Raw genomic sequence first — 15,135 nt, 5'->3', positions numbered from 1 at the left:
CAGAGCAATTTGTGCTTCAATCCTCGGACACATAATGTCCAAATCTTGAACAAGACAATGAAATTAGGTCACACCACCATCAACCAAAGAGCACCACCAAAATCTATATATAGTCCCACTCTCTCTTCAAAACAAAACCAATTAAGCAACATGGGATCTCTAACCTCATTCCTTCTCACACTAACCCTAGCAATTCTTGCACTATCTTTGCCCACATCCTCCCAAACCATCCAAGACAAATTCTACCAATGCATCACTCTTAATTCCGAGCTCTCCATCCCTTTCTCCACCGCCTTCTCCGCCCCCGACAACGCCTCGTTCACCGCCTTACTAGAATCCTCCGCGCAGAACCTTCGGTGTCTGGTCTCCTCCGTGCCCAAACCCGAGCTCATCTTCACCCCCTACACCGAGAACCACGTCCAAGTTGCGGTCACCTGCACCAAGGACCTCGGGGTCCAGCTCCGGGTCCGGAGCGGGGGCCACGACTACGAGGGCCTCTCCTACATCTCCACCGCGGCGAACGAGCCCTTCATCATCCTCGACCTCTCCCGCCTCCGCTCCGTCACGGTCGACCTCAAGAATAACAGCGCGTGGGCCCAGGCCGGCGCGACCGTGGGCGAGCTCTACTACCGGATCTCCCAGCGGAGCAAGACCCACGGCTACGCGGCCGGCCTGTGCCCGAGCCTCGGCATTGGCGGCCACATCACCGGCGGCGCCTACGGCACGATGATGCGGAAGTACGGCCTCGGCGCCGACAACGTGATCGACGCAAGGATCGTCGTCGCCGACGGCCGGATCCTCGACCGCGAGTCGATGGGGGAGGACCTCTTCTGGGCCATCCGGGGCGGCGGCGGGGCCAGCTTCGGCGTCATCCTCGCATGGAAGGTCAAACTCGTCCCGGTCCCCGAGACTGTCACCGTATTCACGGTTCCCAAGACACTCGAGCAAGGCGCCACCCAGATACTCTACAAGTGGCAACACATCGCCGACAACATCGACGACGACCTTTTCGTCCGAGTCATCATCCAGCCGGCGAAAGCCGCCGGAAAAGACGAGCGGACGATAATGACGCTCTACAACGCTGTCTTCCTCGGACGAGCCGACCAACTACTCCAAGTGATGCAACAGAGCTTCCCGGAACTCGGGCTCACCAAGAAAGACTGCACGGAAATGAGCTGGATCCAGTCCGTCCTCTACATCGCCGGCTTTCCGGGCAACACCCCGCCGGAGATTCTCCTACAAGGGAAATCCCTCTTCAAAAACTACTTCAAAGCCAAGTCAGACTTCGTCAGAACTCCCATACCAGAAGAAGGGCTCCAAGGGCTATGGAAGAAGCTTCTAGAAGAAGACTCCCCATTGATGATCTTCAACCCCTACGGTGGGACAATGTCGAAGATTTCGGAATCCGAGATTCCGTTCCCACACAGAAAGGGAGTGATCTTCATGATTCAGTATCTGAGCCTTTGGAACGACGACAAGCCAGAGACAGCCGCCAAGCACGTGGAGTGGATTCGAAGGCTGTACAACTACATGGCGGCGTTCGCCTCCATGTTCCCAAGAGAGGCGTACATCAACTACAGAGATCTCGATTTAGGAGTGAACACAAACGCCACGAGCTTCATACAGGCAAGCTCGTGGGGAGCGAGATATTTCAAGGATAACTTCAACAGACTCGTCGAGGTGAAGACGAAGGCTGATCCTGGCAATTTCTTCAGACATGAACAGAGCATTCCTACTCTGCCATTGATGAACCAGAGTGAGGAGAAGAGCATGATGCATTGATTTCTATTTGCTTAGTAAATTAATGTAAGAGTTTTAGAAGATATATGCTATGTTTGAATCTTAATTTTATCATCAAGGAGTTTCATTTTCACTTTAATCATACTAAAAAATCTAAATTGAATATATGATCACATTTGAACTCATCTAAAACTGGAAATTGATTTTTTTTTAAAATTGTACATATTAATAGCAGTTCCTAAACAAGTAGATAAACACACACTCACTCCATAGCAACTTATACAATTGGATCCACAAATTACAAAGGTGCAACTGCTCGGAAACTGCTAAGGAAACACGACGTACATGTTGAAGCTGGACGAACCAAATGGTGGATACGAAAAGCTTGTTCAGAAAAGGCGATTTTAGTAGCTTATACTAATGAAAGAATCCACTGCAAAAAAAAATTATCGACTCTTCCCTTCGACTTTTGATGGTGGTAGAGTTCCGAAGACCTTGTCCCAGAACGAGGAAGTGATGCCGTAGCCTTTGTCATGGATGCGGAAGTGGTGGTTTAGGTGATATCTCTGCATAACAAAGGAGGGAAAGCCGCGTTACAGCCACTCTTCGGGAATATGGCCTATTGTGTAGAACCAGAAATGGAATGATTCTTTCATATGTTTACAGCGAGAAGGGCATCATTTTTACCTTGAGATTTTTCGGGAATTCACTGATTGGCTGCCCGTGGTGCACGTAGTAATGAGTAACGTCGTACATCACGTAACCGAGAAGTATACCAGCAAATAAAGCAGGAGCAGTGGAGGGAGCAGACACCAATTTAATTAAGTTCCAGAACTGCAATTGATGTTTGGTGAACAAATTGAAAAATTAGAACATAATTTGCAAGAAAGATACAATCTTTTTGGCTGGAAAAGGAGAGGAGTGTTTGTTTCTTGAAAGGCAAGAGAAAACACACTGGAATCAAAAGAATAGCAGTGGCGGCAGGTGGAAAAACGAGGCGTAGACCATCCATCGGGTGCTTGTGGTGACAGCCGTGCAGAAGATAATGAAGTGTGTTACCCCTGCAAGTTGTTGAGAATTTCAGTGTGTTTAGCAAAGACGAGATGATAGGAATCGAGATACATACACGGAGACTAAGATGACGAATTGGAGAAAGGTGTAAGAGCAAACTCACACATAAGTCTTCGTCTCAATGTGGAAGAGGAATCGATGTAGGGAATATTCCATCAACGTCCAGGTGAAAATGCCAAGGGCCGCCACTAACGCCACATCAGGAATTGTATTACCCATATAAATGGACTTCACGAGGAACCAAGCAACGACCGGAAGCCAAATAAGAGGAATGTACCACCATTTATTCTTTGTCAAAAACTGTTCAAAGAGAGTGTTTAGTTACTTAAAAAACAAAGAAAAACAATTGCATAGCTATAGATTTCTTCTCAGTGAATAACATCAATACCTCAACAATGTCATTTCCAAAAAATCGAGGGCTTTCTTTGCAGACAATTGGCTGGTGAATCCACTCCTGATAACCCTCACCAAGATGGCCAACCTATGAAAGATCAGAGAAATGGATTAGAACAAGAAGAATGAGAGATGTATAAACAGGGTTGAATACTCGAAATACTTTTTTCTAGGCCACCGTATGAAACTGTGACAACAACCATTTACTTAACAATCTCAGACTACCAACATTATGGCAAGAATCATGTATAGCATCAACGTTAACAGCCACTATTCGATTACATATGATGGAAGAGAAAAACACGAAAGATTCTAGGCACTACGCAGAAAGGGTATACACTCTAAAAACACAAATATAACCAATGCATTCGTGATTCATCAATAAGCAAACCAATCTTACTTGGAAAACAAGGGGTTTGTTTAAGTCAACAGTAAATCCCTTTGCCACCATCTCCGTTCACGTAAACTTCGCCTCTGCAGAGTAAACAATAAGTTCTCATTCTCCATAAACCATAAGCAATCCTCAAAAGTAATCAAAGAGCATATTTTTCAGCCAGAAGATCATCTTAAACTCTCGAATACAGCTAAATTTACTATCGAAATTGACAAATCTCTCGACAGGAAGCTACTCCCACAATCAGATTTCAGAGCTGCAAGTCAACAACATAGGCCATTATCTTGAAGCACATTCAAGAGTACTAATCTTTCCACTGAGCTAATCCAACAAACGCAAGAAAAGAGAGAAAACCCATTCAAAAGCTTCTAAATATCTACAAATTCAACTGACAAATGGCAATCAATAAGCTACAATGCTTACATCCAATCAAAAAACTGAAGAAACAATGCAGCCATACACAGATCTAAATGTCAATGTCAACTATCCTAATCACAAAGAAGAATTACTTGGCATTGCAATCAAAGCAAAATTAATCAATGGGTCCAAATCCCCAAAACCAATTTCCCATCAAAACTAAACCCAACAATCAAGATTCAATTTTTCTAAAAAAATCAAAGTACCAAAATCTAATTCCAGCAAGAAATCGCAGATCCAATCCAAAAAAGACTCAAACTTTACCCCGAAATCAGTGAGACAGACACGAAGCGAGGACAATGCGGGGAGATTGAATCCACAGTCGTCGCCGGCGGAGGCAGTTGAGCAGCTGCGGATGAAGTAAAGAGTGAAGGAAGAAGGATGGGGAATGGAATTGGATTGTTGATATAATAAATAAAATAAAATAAAAAATGTTGTTAAATCGGGATTGGGGAGAGAAGATCGTGGCCGCAGAAGAGAGGGAATCGGCCAGCAGATATTCACGTTGGATTCCTAACCGGTTCACAGGCTGGCGATTTCATGTTCACAGCTCAAAAATCATCATGTGAATCTGACGCTTTCATTTCTTTATTTATTAATTTGATAAATCTTGTTACTTTTATTTTGTTTTATTTCTTATTATTCTGATATGTTGGAATAAAGTTTGAGATGAGATCATGACCCCAACACTTGTCGTCTTTGTTCAATCATGTTGGGGCAAGGTTGTATTAATTCAAATTCACTAATTAATTTATACTTGCTATATATTTCGTGTTATTATAATTTTGCATAGGATTGATAGACTCTTTCTGTTCTATATATTTTATTATAAAATTTTCAATTAATTGTTACTACAATTCTGCAAATGGTCTTAAAATTACAAACTTTATTTCAAATTTGGTAGTATTGAAATGAACATAAAAATTGGTCACAAAATAATAATTTTGATCATTGTAATTAATTTCTCACAATTTAAGATTCTAGCAAAAATAAAAGAGATATGGAAATACAACAAGTGCCAATTGAATGTACAAGATCCACAGCCTATGTCTTTTATTAATCTCTCTTTACTAATGCTTTAGATCAGAATCAATGATTTTTTTAATAACTTTTAATTTAGTGAAAAATACTAAATTTAAGCTAAAGTTTCTTATTTAAATGGCATCGTTTGATAGATTGACCTCTCACTTAAACTTTCCACCTCAGATTTCGATTTTACTAGCAACTTTTAAAATTCGTAGAAAATATCAAATATCGAGCAAAATCCAGTATATATCATGGCCTAGTTTCAAAATTTTATTTAACATTTTTCACAAATACCAAATCACCATTTCACAAGAATTATCTTGAGACCAAGATTAAAAAACTCTTTTTCACAAATTGGCTTCAATATCTTGCAAACCACAAACCATGTTGGCTGGGACTGCTATAGGTCTATCATTTTGGGATATGACAAGTTCAAATGTGCAAAGTCCAAAATTTCATCAGCAATTCTTGCAGCAAGATTTGCCCCTCCGTTGCCAACTGCGCTACGCCCCTGCGGGCTTCATCAGCAATTCTTGAAACTGAAAATATATGATGAATTTCCATGAAAATAACCTCACCATCAATTACAATACTTACTTGCCATTATGCCTTTAAATGTTTCCTGATCAAGACCAGAAATCAATGATATTAGTGAATCAAAAAGCTCATTAGAACTTCCACCAACTACACAAATATTACGAATTTCTAGTACATGAATCAAAATCTCAACTAGAAAATGTATGAAATCAAAAGTTTCTACATGTATAGACAAACAAAAAAGCTTGAAAAATCATAAACTTTGTGCAAATTCTTTGAAAGTGTGCAATTTTCCTAATCGGACCAGTTTATTTATTCGATAAAAGGTAGAGTTTTGCATGGAGCAATTGAAATGACATATTTGGGCTTTGTAATAGTTTATATATGAAAGGGCCGTTTATTTTATTATGGCCCGATTCAAGCCAACCATTTTATACTACAGCCCAGATTAAAGCCCACCAATTCATGCCAAGTTTTAATCTTAGATTGAGAGAGCAGTTTTAGACAAATTTTACTAATAGTTTACTTGAAAAAGATGGGTTGAATGAAAATAACCTTCTTAGGCTTTTAGCCTATTCAGTTTTAAGAGTTTATTTAAATAATATAGAAAACAACAATTTAATTTTGTGTTTGCAAGTTGCTATTGCTCCATTAATTCTTAGTCAAATATATGTCGCTATAATTTATAATTTACTCCTACTCATTTAATTCTACGGCTTTGATATTATTACCAAGTACCATGTAGTCTAATCCATCGTCAAACTCTACTTATTGACATAATGGTAACCACACTAAGGGGCGGACGCAGAAATAAATACGAGGGGCGGACGCAGAAATAAATACGAGAAAGGGCTAAATTTTCAAAATTTTATTTAAAAATAAATTTTCAAGTAATTTAAATTATCAATAGGGACTTTTATACTATAATATGTGTAAAACATTGATACATTTTGAAACTTTATAATATAAATTTTTAAAAAAAATTAGATTCATTAGGGGGCTAAAGCCCTACCCCTTTATATGTAGGTCCGCCCCTGACCACACTCGCGTGCCCAAGATGGTGGCGTGCTCAATCACCATCTTGAGCACGTACCAGCGAGTTCTACTGGCATTGTGGGCTGCTAAACGCGTGTCCGTGTAAGAGCACACATTTTATTGTCCAATCAAAGCCACCAAATTACATTATTTTAATTTTTCAAAAAAGGAAATTTTAATCTAATTATTTTATTCTGATTTTTTCTATAAATATACCTATTCTCCAATATTATTTTTATTTTATTTTAGAGTTTATATATTATAGTTATATAATTTTATATATTTTTAAATCATTAATTTTCATTGTAATAATGAAATGTTAGTATTTTTTGTTTATTTGTAAATTAATTAAATTAGAAATTATAAATAATTAAAAAAATGAAATGGAATATGAGAAAAATAGATGTTTAATTAGTGAGTACTTAAAATTATGCACACTGCTCGAAAACATTTGAATAATGCTAAAAGTATGTTAAAAGTGTACATATTCATATTCGTTAATTATGCTCGAAGGTTATGTAGACCCTAAATTACGTGTCACGATAAATATCTATTACTAAGTACTAAACAAGAAATAAGTGGTGTTACAGCATTGAGGGTTCCACGTTACCCTTATTTCAAATCTAGACTATATGCATAATTAATCTTTGACAAAATTATATGATCAGAAAGTGACTTTATTTTAAAAAATAGTTGCAATTTGCAAAGATATGAAAGTGACATTGTTGCCGACGTGCTAATAGTCTTTCGTGGGTCATTATTATTTATTGTCAAAAAAGGACAAATATATAATGTGGAGAAAGAAAGAAAAAAGAGATAAGGAAAGATATTTGTCTAAAGATGAATTCATATGACTCATTAGATTAATTATATTACTTAAATAAATAAGGAAATAATTAAATAAACCTAACTGAATGATTAATCCAAATCCAGTTATCTTTAATGCATAATACATTTATTATATGGCATCGCAGCGCGGCACTGACGAGACAAATGAGCGCGAGTACGGGCAGAACTACTATGAGGTCTGAGTGCATGAGTAACAATGTTTGCAAATAGTATATTTATATTAAAATTTTATAGATACTGATCTAATGACTTCATTTGATGGTTTGGATCTCTATATAATGTTTACTTGATTATTTTGACAAAATTTTAAATTTTAATTATAGAAAAAATGTTTGTATAATTGATAAAATAACTAATACTAATAGAGTTTATTACTGTAATAATAGTGTGAGTAACATATAAGACAAAGTGAGTAAAGATATAGTAGTATTATACTACTCCTATAGTATCAGTGATTTAAAATAAAAACTAGTGTTCTTTTATTAGTTATATATATTTAATCCACTTTTTATTAACTAGATTAAATTTGATTATCTAATCTGTTGAAATAATGTAAGATTTCAAATTTTAGGATATTCTCTATGCCACATCATGCAAACTTGTTCCATATTTGTCTCTATCCAATCTTATTGAAGGATATTCTTCGTTCACATCCTTACCAAATCTTTCATTCACACATCGTTAAATCTCCATTTTAGTATACTTATATACATTTTTAATTAAGATTTTAAAAAATTATCCACTTCATAGCCGCGTTGTGGGCCCCTTACGTGGTACCGACACGTAAGAGCATCTCCAATGGTCGGCGTCACCACCGGAGCGCCGATTTTTCGCCCACGCCGGTTTGACGCCGAACCATTGGAACCGGCGTGGGCGAAATCGGCGTCAAAATCGGCGTCGCCATGCCGATTCCCGCGCTGACGCCGGTTCCCACGCCGATCCTCACGGGCGCCATTGTGGCTCCCGGATCGGCGCCAAACCGGCGTCGGATTTAAATATTTTTTTTTTTTTTTCGCAAAACACAATATATACGCGCGTTGAACCTCATTTTCATTCGCACCACTTGTTTTAACGAGTACTCTCTCTCTACCTTACTTTCTGTACAAGATCAATAACGAGCAATGGAGAACAACTACGAAGGTACTCCAGTTAATCCCGGGGGATGGTCTCAGACTCCCCCGGCTCCCGGTGTAGGGTCTCAGACGCCCCCGACTCCCGGGGCAGGGTCCCATACTTCCCCGGCTCCTGGGGGAGGTGGTTGGCCTCCAATGAGCGGGTACTACAACGTGTACCCGTGGCAGCAGATGATTCCGGGGTGGGCACCCGGCATGCAGCCCCCTATGCAGATGATGCCGGGGTGGGCACCCGGCATGCAGCCACCGGCGCAGCAGATGATGCCACCGGCGCAACATATGATTCCACAGTCGCAGGCGACGCACGGGGGGGACAACGCCTATCGGCTGACTTTTGATTTTTCCACCGGTTCTTCGCACACATCGACCCCAACGGATGCACAGTATTCGGAGACCTTCTCCTTAGCGGACTTGGGTTTTGATATTAACGACGTTTCTGAAACTCTCATTCAAAGCCAGGGAGTAGGGCGGGGTAAGAAGAAGGGCAAGGCGAAGAAGGTCGGCGAGTCGTCGCAGCCCCGCGCCGAAATCCGGGGCCGGAGGAAGTGGACGGACGCGGAGAACGTTGCGGTTGCCAAGGCGTGGGTGAGTGTTTGCGACGATCCTCTCGTTTCAAACAACCAGAGGATCGTCAACTTGTGGGCGAAGATAGCTGCAGCCTACAGGGCATTTTGCCCTGAAGGGAGACCGTGCACCGGGGAGGAGGTCCGGAAGTGCTGGGACCGAATCAGGGCTGGCGTCTCTCGATTTTCGGGTTTGTACGCCAACGCCCTCCGCATGCAGACCAGTGGCCAAACAGAGGAAGACTGCAGGAGGATTGCGGAAAGAGCCTACCCCGATCCGGATAAGAAGTACTATGAGTTCACCTACTGGAACTGCTACGTTGTGCTCAACGAGTCGGAGAAATTCCGGGCAGGCGTCGACGCTGGCTGGCCGAAGAGGCAGAGACTGAACTATACCGGAGATTATAGCGGCAGCAGCGGTGGTTCGTCAGACCTCCCCGAGACGGCCCAGGAGGTCCCGACTCCTCGGTCGTTCGGTCGCCGACCTCGCCCGGTTGGGCAAAGGCGGGCGCAGCAGGTTGCGAGGGGGGGGGCACACCGAGTTCCCAGGATGTCCATTCGGCATCCCCCCTCGGCAGGTCTACCGAGGAGCTCAAATTCTTCGCGCGCCAACAAACGCGCGCTCAAATGGTGAAGACCTTAGCCGACTTCCAAGCGGCGGTGGACCCCGAGGTGAAGGATTTTCTTCGCGTATTGCTCCAGAGCCAGCGTGAAGAACTGGAGGCGATGAGGAGGGACACCGGCGGGAATAGCCGCGGCGTAGGTGGCGACGGAGGCGGCGGCGACGGCAGTGAAGAAGCGTTGGGCGACGACGGAGACGAGGACGGCGGCGATGAGTGATTTTGTTTTACTTTTTTAAATTAATGTACTTTTTACTTTTTGTAATTTTTTTAAATTGTTGTACTTTTTTTTAAAAGTAATGTACTTTTTAAATTTTAATATTATTATTCGAATTTTCCGTATTTGTCTCGTAAATTAAATTATGTATGTTGATACAATTGTAAATTAAATTATATAATTGTTATTAGTGATGTGGATAGGTAGTGTGAAGGCTATTTGATGGCTATTTGATGTCCAGTTGATGTGGCAAGCTGATGTGGCAGGAGAATTGTAGTGCTGATGATGTGGCAGTGTGAAGGCTATTTGACGGCTATTTGACGTCCGCCAGCATTGGAGATGCTCTAATCCTTTTCTCCCTCAATTTTACCAATTTTTCCAAATACAGAAAAACATAACGGAAAACCAGAAATCCAACCTCCCCCGCCGCCATCTCAGCTAAATCTCCGCACCAACACTCAATCCACTACCTCACTCAAACAATTCCTAATCATAATCAACCTTTCCGCGAATCCGCCGCGTCAATTTTTCAATACGACGCCGTCGCCGGAAAAAGAAGAGTTCGCCGCCGTCGTTTAATTCGAATAGTAAAATTGGAGTCAACGGTGCCCCCCCCCCCGTCAACAGTAGACCGGAGGATTTTGAAAAGATCGTTTTTTTTGTATGTTAGTATAGTTTTAGTGCGTGAGATTTTTGTATATTTGGTTTTGTGAATAATAATTGATTTAAGAGGGTTTTGAGAGGGAGATGGGCAGTGTTCTCGACTCGACACTTCTGCATCATGTGTGCATTGTGCTGATTTTTCTCTGGTTTCTGAATTCATTCAACTGTTGCCATCCAATTGCGTATTTTCTCTCTCTAATATACCTCTATTTGGTGAGTTTTTATTCTCTCTCTCTCTCCATCACTCTTGTTTATTTCAGCTCTGCGTGATGATTAATTTTTGGTTGATGTTTGAAGGTTCATGAATTATATGTGCTGAAACTGAGAAAGAAATTGCAATTTGAGGAGAAGAGAGAGTCCGATCAGAGACGGGTAATTAACTTCCACTTCCTATTGAATGATAATTTCTGATTTTTGGGGGTTTTTATTCAATTTCAATTTTGTTAAAAATATGCCTTTTTTGTAGTAGTCTTGGTTGATGAGGTTGACCCCTTAATAGAAAATAGAGCAAGAGATATTCTTGATGCTTGCCTTGAAGGAGTTAAATAAAAAAGAATCAGGGTCCGTTTGATAAACTGAATTGGAATTAGTATTCTATGGAATTGAATTTGAATGAATTCAACCAAATCCTTCGTTTGGTAAAAATTGCGTTGTTGATATGAAACTGAATTTGAAGATATTATATAGTGAAATTATATAGTGTGTGTGTATGTGAGTAGTATGTGTGTAGCATGTGTGTTGTGTGCGTGTAGTGTGTGAAAGCATCCAATTTTATAAATATTTGGAATTCCAATTATCTACTTTTGATATGGAATTCGAATTGTGGAATTGGGAGGAATTGGAATTGAAGGCTCCAATTCGTTGATACCGAACAGAGCCTCAGTTCTTTATATCGTTGGAAGTTATAAAACTTTTTTATGACAATGTTTTTAGTTATTTTATTTGTACTCTTTCATTGAAATCTATTGTATGCACTTGATATTTTCTGTGATTCGGTAGGTGCTTTCAGATTCCGAGTCTCTTAGATGGTTGAATCATGCTATTGAGAAGATATGGCCAATCTGCATGGAAGAGATCGTTTCTCAGAAAATTCTCCTCCCTATTTTCCCATGGTTCTTGAAAAAGTACAAGCCGTGGACCGTGGTATGACTTGAAGTTGAAACAACCCCATTTTACCTGCTGCCTTGTCGATTTGGCTTCTATTAATGATAGTTCCGTTTGCCTGAATGCAGAAAGATGTTGATCTTCAGCATCTTTACTTGGGAAGAACCCCGCCGATGTTTACAGAAATGAGGGTTCTTGGTCACTCCAATGGCGATGACCACTTGGTAAGTGAGGCTGGTGAGCAAAGCAAATGGGGTGGTGACGTTCCTGATGTTCGTGTTGAACTTCTGCAGGTTTTGGAACTAGGTATGAATTTCCGAACTGCGGACGATATGAGCGCTATACTTGGTGTGAAACTGAGCAAGAGATTGGGTTTTGGAATGTATACTAAATTGCATATGCTAGGAATGCACGTTGAGGGAAAGGTGAGATGAAGTCATTTGATGCCGTGATCATCATTAGTTTTCTTGAAAAAATGGAGCAGTGATCGAGATGTTTCGTGTAGGTATTGGTTGGGGTTAAGTTCCTGCGTGGATGGCCTTTCATTAGCCGCTTGCGTGTGTGCTTTTCTGCACCGCCATATTTTCAGATGACTGTGAAGCCTCTCTTCACTCATGGTCTCGATGTTACAGAGATTCCTGGGATAGCTGGCTGGATAGTAAGTACATAGCTACGTCATTCACACACACACACACGGAGACAGTCATGGACGCTTGGCGTGAGACTGTTGTTTGCACGCTTACCTTAATATGCTAATGTCTGTTTCTTGTACTAGGATAATCTTCTGTCCCTCGTCTTTGAACAAACTCTGGTGGAGGTGAGATATTGTAATTTTATGTTTCGTATATAGACGTATATTATTTGGTTTCTTTTCTCCGTAAACAACTGATTCGCTAACTATTCTCTGTAACTTCTGCAGCCTAATATGCTGGTGGTTGACGTTGAAAAATTTGTGTCACCTCAACCAGGTACTCATGTCCTGATATAGCCATTGAACTCGTTGTCTTGGGGAGTTCGGTTTTGGTTTCCTTATTTCCTACCTGCTATAATTGTAAATCTAATACGAGCTTGAGTGATGTTGTGATGTTATTAGTATTGCATTTCTTGTATTTTCGCAAGTTCAATTACTCATTAACCTCGTTTTTCGCACTTTAGGAAATTGGTTCACTGTCGATGCAAAGGCATCAATAGCGTTTGCTACCGTGACAGTTCTTGAAGCCACTGAACTGAATCCGTCGGACTTGAATGGTTAGTTTTAGCGTTTCTTCTACAATTTTCACAAGATACACTGGTTCAAACACGAGTTGATTTTCAGGATTGGCGGATCCATATGTTAACTTACAGTTCGGCCTTTCTAAATTCCGGACCAAGACTAGGAAGAAAACTCTTTCGCCAAAATGGCACGAGGAATTCAAGTTTCCTATCTTCACTTGGGAATCAGATAACTTGCTTATTTTTGAAGTTCTTGATAAGGACCACTTATATGATGACAAGATGGGGTGTGTTCTCGTTCGACTTTATTCCTTCGTGTCTGAGGGTTATGCCGTTGCTTTCTTTATCTATTTATCTTTGTATGTAATGCCGTATTCCATATTGAGTCTTCATGTTGCACACATGATGATTTATATAAAACGGTCTTCAATCGTTGCAGAGATTGTTGCATAAACATCAACGAGTATCGGGATGGCCAGAGGTATGACTTGTGGTTACCTCTCAAGAATATAAAGACAGGAAGATTGCATCTTGCTGTAACTGTATCTGATTTGACTGGAAAGGTATTCTTTAAACTTAAATTAGCACGAACTTGTACTTGATTTCGAAAAAAAGAACGTAAACTAGCCGATTTATAGCTAAATCCATTGATAATAGACTGCTAGTTTGTTGTTATTCGTTTTTACTGCAATAGCCGATGTGCTAACATTTCGAGCTGCTGAAAGAAGGCTGCAGAGTGTACGAACGGTGAAGAAGATGCCGGTGGTGAGAAAAGGAAAGAAGAAGCCGGTGGTGACAGAAGCAGAGGCTCCTTGGCGGATGACTCGTCTCAGAGAGTATCGTTCCCAAAAGCAGGAGATAAGTTCGACCCAATTGACGTTGAAGGGCAGTCCGAGACTGGGATTTGGATCCACCATCCGGGCAGAGAGGTCACACAAGTGTGGGAGGCAAGGAAGCCGAAGAATAGCAAACGTCACGAAATCAGCAGACAAGTTCAAGTCGAGGGCGGTGATTCAGTCGGTGGACGGACTTCTGGTCAGAACGAGAGCAGCAGCACTGACGAGAACTCGGATTCTAACAAGCCGCAATCAGGTAATCCGGTCAAGAGAGGTTTGAGAAAGATCGGGTCAGTGTTCAGACGGAGCCCGAGGGAAGCTGACAAGGCGACCTCGCCTAGAGAGTCCGAACTGTCCCCCAAAGATAATTTCAACACCAAGGCGTCTTCTAACATCAAGAAAGGTGGTGTCAAGTTGATAATAGACGACTCCGTTTTGTCCCCGCCTTCCAAGACTCCGAAAGGTGACGAGAAAGACGCGCAACCTCTGTCTTCCAAGACTCCGCGTGAAGAAACCGTGCCGGAGAGCCCCAGCCAGGGGAACGGCAAGGACATGGCGAAGGGCATTCTGAAACACGCTGGAAGATCTTCTCGCGAGCTGAAGTTCTCGCTCTCTCGGAAAATGAGACAGACGAAGGGAGAGATGCCTGTGGAGTTGGATTCCACGGATGACAAGTCGCTTACATCATCCGTGGATTCTGCGGTTACGGATGCTGGTTTAGTCGTTCCAAGTTCAGCCGCTTCCCCTCCAGCGCCGGCTTCAAATGACCACTCATTGAAGTTGAAGGACAACGTTCAGACGGAAAACCTCTCCGTTAGCAACACCTCTGAGACCGGAGATGTTGCGGTTCCAGCCGGCGACAAGGTTTTGTAATGTTTGTTTGAAAATGCGAAGGGAGGATTCTTGTATGTGTTAGTATTGTATAATGGTGTTTTGATAAAAAAAAAACTAATATAGAAATGCAATGAGGTTTGAGGGTATCATCATTTGTACAAAGGAGTTGCACACAACTTTGCATTGCTAGTTGTTTGTATGCATAAAATTTTCAAGTAGAAGACTTTTGTAATTTTTTGTGTTTCTTTTGATTGCAACTCTTATGATGTCCAACTCAAATAATTTTTGCATTGCAAGTGTTGAAGCAACAAAGGTCTAAAAAAAGCACAACAAACAAGACCTCGTTATACAGAGATCTTTCATACTTTGACACTTTTACAGAATAAATTCACAACGAAAGCAATTGTTAACAACATTCTACAAAATACACAGAAAGAATATGAATGCCACATGTAAAAATGTCATTGGTACTCCTCCGATAACACTATTTA

At 41.2% G+C, this 15,135-nt stretch overlaps 3 protein-coding genes across 5 annotated transcripts; 2 read left to right on the top strand and 1 right to left on the bottom strand.

Annotated features, from left to right (window-relative positions):
* Window positions 1-1,819, top strand: LOC121777734 (berberine bridge enzyme-like 15). Its single transcript, XM_042175079.1, has one exon. The coding sequence runs from the start codon at window positions 58-60 to the stop codon at window positions 1,780-1,782; it is 1,725 nt and encodes a 574-aa protein (XP_042031013.1). The 5' UTR covers window positions 1-57; the 3' UTR covers window positions 1,783-1,819.
* Window positions 1,820-1,927: 108 nt separating this feature from the next.
* On the bottom strand, window positions 1,928-4,583 carry LOC121777735 (dihydroceramide fatty acyl 2-hydroxylase FAH2-like). Its single transcript, XM_042175080.1, has 7 exons — window positions 4,280-4,583; window positions 3,605-3,678; window positions 3,200-3,292; window positions 2,915-3,111; window positions 2,696-2,801; window positions 2,428-2,574; window positions 1,928-2,306 (listed from the first exon to the last, which is right to left on the bottom strand). The coding sequence occupies exons 2-7, from the start codon at window positions 3,653-3,655 to the stop codon at window positions 2,187-2,189; spliced, it is 714 nt and encodes a 237-aa protein (XP_042031014.1). The 5' UTR covers window positions 3,656-3,678; window positions 4,280-4,583; the 3' UTR covers window positions 1,928-2,186.
* Window positions 4,584-10,351: 5,768 nt separating this feature from the next.
* On the top strand, window positions 10,352-14,887 carry LOC121777505 (C2 domain-containing protein At1g53590-like). Of its 3 annotated transcripts, none has more exons than XM_042174780.1 (12): window positions 10,352-10,871; window positions 10,956-11,030; window positions 11,658-11,801; window positions 11,891-11,986; window positions 12,056-12,187; window positions 12,268-12,420; window positions 12,538-12,579; window positions 12,682-12,730; window positions 12,918-13,010; window positions 13,078-13,261; window positions 13,414-13,537; window positions 13,703-14,887. In XM_042174780.1, exons 1-12 carry the CDS (start codon window positions 10,743-10,745, stop codon window positions 14,681-14,683), a joined length of 2,202 nt encoding a protein of 733 aa, XP_042030714.1. In that variant the 5' UTR covers window positions 10,352-10,742; the 3' UTR covers window positions 14,684-14,887. The 3 variants fall into 3 exon arrangements, with proteins under 3 accessions (XP_042030714.1, XP_042030713.1, XP_042030715.1); XM_042174779.1 differs by having other exon boundaries at window positions 13,700-14,887; XM_042174781.1 differs by having other exon boundaries at window positions 10,827-10,871; window positions 11,668-11,801; window positions 13,700-14,887.
* Window positions 14,888-15,135: the final 248 nt, after the last annotated feature.

The sequence above is a fragment of the Salvia splendens genome, chromosome 18, assembly GCF_004379255.2.
Source record: "Salvia splendens isolate huo1 chromosome 18, SspV2, whole genome shotgun sequence".
Taxonomy (NCBI): Eukaryota; Viridiplantae; Streptophyta; class Magnoliopsida; order Lamiales; family Lamiaceae; genus Salvia; species Salvia splendens.
Note: the sequence above shows the minus strand (reverse complement) of the source record. Positions and strands in the feature narration are given on the sequence as shown.